The following is a 6,874-nucleotide window of genomic DNA, read 5'->3' on the forward strand; positions in this document are numbered from 1 at the left end:
CTTAAGTTGAAATCTCTTAAATAGTCGAAGGCTAGAGATTTATAGGCATCCTTTCCATCAATTTTTTTGTAAGTGTTATTTTCACCTCATTTCCCGTGGTGTTGACATTGCAGTTACCAAGCCTTGATCTCTAACGAACTTATTCAAATCCATTTAACTTCATAAATAGATCATGAATCTATTAACGACTATTAAATATTAATAAAATATCTTAGTCTCATCCCTTATGATGTTGGAGCCTTGCATTTAACAAGTCCTCATCTCTATTGAACTTGTTGAAATCTATTTAACTTCATCAATAAACTAAGAACATATAACCGACTATTAAATATTTATGTAATGTAGAGTAATGATTATGTTAGCAAACCAAGTGTTTGAAAGGGTCGTATGAGGCTAAATACGATAGCCATAAAAAGTCGAATTCGGTAAGCTGTTAATGTGGAATCATTTGATATGCATAAAAAAACCATTTATTGTGTAGCCATGCACGACAGAAATCAACCAAATTCAACAATACTCAAAACCAAAACACAAGAAAGCTCCTACAAACATGCAATTTTCGTTGTTTCTGTGCAAGAATTCTCATCAAAATTAAAATTTATTAATTAGATAATTCCAATAAACAGTTGAAAGCTCCTCAAAATTAAACAAAGACTAGAGAATACCCTTTAACGCGTAGGATTTCACAGTCCGTTGAATTTGTAAGAAGACAGAGAAAGTTCTTATGTAGAGTTTGCTTACGCTACGTAGGGAGAGCGGTTGAACAATGCAACTCACCATACATTCTTAATTCTGAATCTTCATTTTCAATCTGAAATCCTCACCGTTCATCTTACTACAATTTCATATCTACCCAAACCAACTTGCAGGCCACCCAACCCTACTTATATCAATTATAGTCCTTGCAATCTCCTCAACTTTCTCTCCTGTTTTCTAATCGTTCCTTTAAGGAATCTGAATTCTCGTTGGAGGATATTTCACTTCAAAGGAGTTGCACAGATTTCGAGAGATTTTATCTGACTTACAAAGCTCAGGAATTCTCAATTCGGTGAGCAGAGGCCGGAATGGCACTGACATACCTGAGGCTCTACTTATGCTTGAGCTTTATGTTTGCCACTGGACTTGCAGAATTAGTCAGCCACTCTTTTATTGTAAGCGTTTCATTGCAATTTCTTTCCTTTTTCTTTAGAATACTTGTGATGTATGTGATGTTTCATTCAATGCAAAAGAACTAATGAAATCTTGATATTTGATCTGCACTGCAGGTTAAGTCTCTAACTGTGACAAAACTCTGCGGGACGCGTGATATTATCACAGTGAACGACCAATTTCCAGGCCCAACTCTTTATGTTCACGAAGGGGACACTGTAGAAGTCAAAGTTTTTAATTACGCTCAGTATAATTTGACCATTCACTGGTGTGTCATGTCTCTATTTCTCTTTCATGTGAAGAAGCGTTAAGAGTTGTTAGTCCAGTTAATTATATATTAGTTTGAGATTTGTTGTGCAGGCATGGAATTCGGCAAATGCGCACAGCGTGGGCTGATGGGCCGGAGTTTATAACCCAATGCCCCATTCGACCTGGAGGAAGTTACACCTACAGATTCACCATTACTGACCAAGAAGGGACCCTCTGGTGGCATGCTCACAGCTCATGGCTCAGGGCCACTGTTTATGGAGCCCTAATCATTTATCCAAAGGAGGGCATAAAGTATCCCTTTCTTGAACCGTGCCATGAAGCACCGCCCATCATTCTAGGTATGCTGTGACAGAATTTCTCAGACTATAATTCTACATCTAGTCTTTGCACTTATTCGGAGAATGAATCATGAAATATAATTCTATATTTTTATCTAAAAAAATACACAAACAAATTCAGAAACAACTAATAATATACTAAATAGATTAGAAATCTGATAAAATTTATCTATCCAGTTTTGAACTGGGAGAAATTGATAATTTGTGTGTGTATTATCAGGGGAATGGTGGAACAGAAATCCCATCGATGTTGTGAATGATGCAACGCGGACAGGAGCTGCACCAAATGTATCGGACGCTTTTACCATCAACGGGCAACCGGGAGATCTATATCAGTGCTCAAGCTTAGGTATACTCTAACGTTGTTTTTAACGAATTTTTATAGTTCACCAACATATTGTGTCGTTTTCTTGCGACGTTCAACTACTGATAATATTAATGGTAGATCAAGATGTAATTTTAATGTGTGTCAAAAATAAAAGCAGACCAAAGTTGGTAATGTCGTAAGGTTAAATCCTTTTGTATAACCTACACTGAAACGCAAATAACTAAATATATAAATAATAAATTGTCTTTTTGACAACTTTTTTAAGTTTGAATTCAACATAATTGAACAAAGTGGGTTGGAAAATAGAAATTTGTTAAATGAAGTGGTATATATGGGAAATGTCTGTTTTTAGATGTATCGATGCATAAATTAATTTTATGTATTGGTTATTCTAAAGATTGACTAGATAATGAAAATAACATACCTTTGATTGGTTTATAATTGTTATATAATAAATGAAAATTTTTAATTCAAGTTTATTTCATTTAGCTTCTAATTGGATGTAAGATTTATTTTTTTATTGTAGTTTCCTTTTTTAATAAACCCACACTTTTTATTCTTGTCATTAAGTTTACTTTAACAAATTAAAAAGAGACAAGAAATAGGAATGTTTCACAAGTAATAAATTCACCTAACATTAGGAAGATTGTGCTTACCCTTTCAAGAGGCTTTGGATTATGTGACAAGTTCTATGATTTATTTTATTTTATTTTATTTGATAAGAGCTGATAGTTTGTTTTGACTGAAAAGAGTAGTAGATCTAATAATTGAACATATATCAATAGTTGAGATAGTATATATTGACTTAATGTCTAACTATATTAATAGTATAATGTTAGTAGCTTTGATTTTAAAATTGCTAGTGTTGAGCATGAATATTCAAATTAAAGAAAAAATATTCTTAAGATCTAAAAAGAAACAAATCATGTGATACCACATCAGTAAACCAAAAAATGATGATTTAGTTCACAATCATTATAATTTAATGCACAGTTATTGGTTTCTCTTATTTTTTGTCTTATTAAAACTCCAACAATAAACATATTGACGTGGCATCATATTTCATGATGTGGATTCGAAACCTTTACTATCTGAGAAGCTTTAGAACTCAACTGCTAGATCCTCTCTCCTAATCCAAATCTCATTAATTACTTGTGACAATTTAAATTTTCAAATTCCAAATAAATTTATAAGTAAAATTTTTATTTAGAACTAAAATTGATCTCTACTGTCAACCTATTGTCTTTGTTTGGCTATTCATCAGTTCTTTCCTTTTATTCCTATAAAAACTACAATTACTTTTAATTGCATTAGACCATCTCTTAAACAAAAAATATCATTTCCTTTTGCTGTGATCCGGCTCATCAAAGCATGGGAACTCATGATTTGTTATGGCATGCATGCAGAGACTTATACTCTTTCAGTGAAGCAAGGAAATTCATATCTACTCCGCATAATCAACGCTGGACTGAATACAGAACTCTTCGTGTCAATAGCAAATCATGTAATGTTAGTGGTGGCAGTGGATGCTTCTTACACAAAACCCTTTGAAACATGCGTCATAATGATTGGTCCAGGCCAAACTACTGACGTTATCCTGCTTGCAAACCAGCCCGTAGGAAAATACTACATCGCTGCCCAAGCATATGCAAGTGCACAGGGAGTTCCCTTCGATAACACCACAACAACAGCCATTATTGAGTACGAAACACTAGATCCCTTAATCTTCTTCAAATCTCCTGCAATGCCTAATCTCCCAGCTTTTAATGATACAGCAACTGCAACCAAATTTTCAGTTGCGTTAAGAAGCTTGGCCTCTCTAGACCACCCTATCAATGTTCCTCAAAATATTGATGAAAACCTCTTTTACACGGTAGGCGTGGGATTGCTCAACTGCCCACCTTCTCAAACTTGTGGAGGCCCCAATAATACCAGATTTGCAGCAAGTTTTAACAACATTTCATTTGTTCCCCCACAGACAGTATCCCTGTTACAAGCTCACTATTATGGCCTCTTTGGAGTTTTCTCAAGAGACTTCCCAGATAACCCACCTGTACAGTTTGATTATACTGCACAGAATGTGAGTAGGAGCCTTTGGTCCCCAGTGAAAGACACTAAAGTTAAAGTTTTTAAATATAACACTGCAGTGCAGATAATTCTCCAGGGTACAAATATCTTTGCAGGGGAGAATCATCCTATTCATCTCCATGGATATGATTTTTACATTGTGGGACAAGGTTTTGGGAACTATAACCCTGTATTAGACCCTCTCCACTTCAATCTGATTGATCCTCCAATGAGAAATACTGTTTCTGTGCCAGTGAATGGTTGGGCTGCGATAAGATTTGTGGCTGATAATCCAGGTAAGAAAATCTACATAGTTGTTTTCATGTGGGTCTTTTTTCTTGTTTGGCCAAACATTAGTTTTTTCTTTAATAAAATGTCTAATGAGAATTCTTGATTGTTTGATGAAGGGATGTGGTTGTTTCACTGTCATCTAGACGTCCATATAACATGGGGACTGGCCATGGCTTTTCTGGTAGAAAATGGGCCCCATTATTTATCAAGTTTGGAGGCTCCTCCTGTTGACCTTCCATTATGTTAACTAAAGCAAATAACATGGAAAGTATACAACGTTCTTGCTGAAGGTTGCTCACAAACTTTCTTCTTTCCATACAACTCGTTAGATTTGCTTTGAATAAGATCTTTTTATCTTTGATATATTGGGGGATTTAGCTTTAATTCACATATTGAGAATTACTATTTGGAGACACATATACTTTACCTTTTTCTATAAAAATATTCGCAGTTTGTATTTAGTTTGAGACATTTTATCTAATTTCTTACCTCGTGAGGAGACCAGTGTAATGCTCCTGATACTAATATGTAACCGGAGTTGTTTCCTAATGCGGACTTAATATGAAATATCATTCCTATGTGTGTTATTTGGGAGTAGTTTCCACAGAATTACCAATTTTATATTGTATCATAGCTTTGTTTATTTCTTTTTTTCTATTATATTATATCAATGTGTTAATTTTATACATGATAGAAAGTCAAAATTAAAGAATTCATTGTAAATCTATGTTTAATATTACTGATTTTATATTAGATACATTTATAAAAATAAAAAAATATATTTCATAATGATCTTATATTTCTTATATAGAATATATTTTAATGAACTAACAAGAACTCAAAAAAATTTGGATAGATATATTTGAAAACTTTTAAAATGTATGACTAAATAACATGATTATATTTATAAACAAAAAAATAAATACAAAAATAAAAGTAATACAAGAACCATATTAAATACATAGAATAATACATGGATATGCCAAATAATTTTACACAAGCACCACCAAATAAGTAACCATGGGTTTAAAAAGAAGCACCTAATGTGCAACCAAGTGATAATGTGGAAAAACACAAGTAATGAGGTACAAAATGCAAAGAAAATGACAAATGTTATAATAATTGTTTAGATGCATCATTATAGACTATATATCTATATACCTATATTTTTATTTTTTCACTATCTTTTTGTTTATTCATTTACATTGGTCTTTTTAACTTTTGCGTTCACTTATATATTATGTTTTATATTTTTGTTTTATATTTTTGTTGCTCGAATTGGAGTACATTTCTTATATCACTACAAATTTTCTTCTATGTTTTCTTTCTTATTATCATGTTCTTGTATTAATTTTGTCTTGTATGGACTCATATTTATCATCTTAATTATTCTTATTTTTATGGTTACTATTACAATATACATCCTAATGTTTGTATATAATATTATTTAACCTATGATTATTTTCTTTATGATTTAATATTTTCTTTACACTATAACTTTTGATTATATGCATATAATATTTATTTATCATGCTTTGTTTCCATACCTAGCACCCTGCTTATAAGTCTTATGTTTGATCACCCTATCTTATGATTTTATGTTTATTTGCATCAAGGAATTTATTAGGATTGAATCTTCACCAATTGGTGAATAGTTCATTTCCTATTGATTCTAATTTGGTGGATATATTGCAATCGGTGGTGGTCAAAACCACTAGCATTTTATGAATTATTAGTCAAGTGCATGTTAATTTGCCACCAATTTATTTATAAGGCATTTGTAGTCAATATTATTACCATGGTATTTTGTGCACTTGTAATAGGGAATCTCCTAGAATTTTATAGGAATATTTTAATTTATTGATATAATCATTTAGACCATTAAAAGTTCACTGCATGAGTACCAATTTTACCACTATGAATAAAAATACTGTGATAATTATAGGGCCATAATAGCATTTAGAATTATAACATATATTTCGATGATGGTCTAACTCACCTAACATTTACATGGACTATTTTATGGCTATGCATAATTCACCAAATTTTTACTCCATTTTAACTATAATTGGACCTTGAGACTCACTAAATATAAATTTATATAAATATCATTAAAATTTTAATTTTTTTTTTACATATATATCGTTCTCAATTCTACTCTTGATTAAAATTATAGACAAGTTACATCTATAAGCATTAACAAGATAGTAAAAGTTGAAAGACAAGTGACAATTTTTTTTATTTTATACTATAAGATTCCTCGTGGTTATTTGTCTCTATTTCAATTTTATTTCATTTTATTTAAGTAAAAATGAGTAGGGACACATCTAAGCTCTAAATATCTATATTCAATTATTCTTATTATTTATTTTTCCTATTTACTATTTAGTTTCATTGTTACATTAGGGTTCTTATGTTTGGTGTCTAGATT

The 6,874-nt window shown here is 31.7% G+C and overlaps 1 protein-coding gene across 1 annotated transcript; it reads left to right on the top strand.

Moving 5' to 3' along the window:
- The first annotated feature begins 915 nt into the window (after positions 1–915).
- On the top strand, positions 916–5,030 carry LOC131034466 (laccase-3). The gene is made up of 6 exons (XM_057965973.1): positions 916–1,151; positions 1,266–1,417; positions 1,510–1,757; positions 1,978–2,106; positions 3,492–4,448; positions 4,560–5,030. The coding sequence occupies exons 1-6, from the start codon at positions 1,065–1,067 to the stop codon at positions 4,688–4,690; spliced, it is 1,704 nt and encodes a 567-aa protein (XP_057821956.1). The 5' UTR covers positions 916–1,064; the 3' UTR covers positions 4,691–5,030.
- The last annotated feature ends 1,844 nt before the right edge of the window (positions 5,031–6,874 follow it).

Source organism: Cryptomeria japonica, chromosome 5 (genome assembly GCF_030272615.1).
Source record: "Cryptomeria japonica chromosome 5, Sugi_1.0, whole genome shotgun sequence".
Classification (NCBI taxonomy): domain Eukaryota; kingdom Viridiplantae; phylum Streptophyta; class Pinopsida; order Cupressales; family Cupressaceae; genus Cryptomeria; species Cryptomeria japonica.

Bases quoted from the DNA above. Each gene is read 5' to 3' on its own strand.
- LOC131034466 (XM_057965973.1), top strand. From the start codon at position 1,065: ATGGCACTGACATACCTGAGGCTCTACTTATGCTTGAGCTTTATGTTT. The intron at 1,152-1,265 runs GTAAGCGTTTCA...TCTGCACTGCAG, and splicing joins TAGTCAGCCACTCTTTTATT to GTTAAGTCTCTAACTGTGAC. The intron at 4,449-4,559 runs GTAAGAAAATCT...TGTTTGATGAAG, and splicing joins ATTTGTGGCTGATAATCCAG to GGATGTGGTTGTTTCACTGT.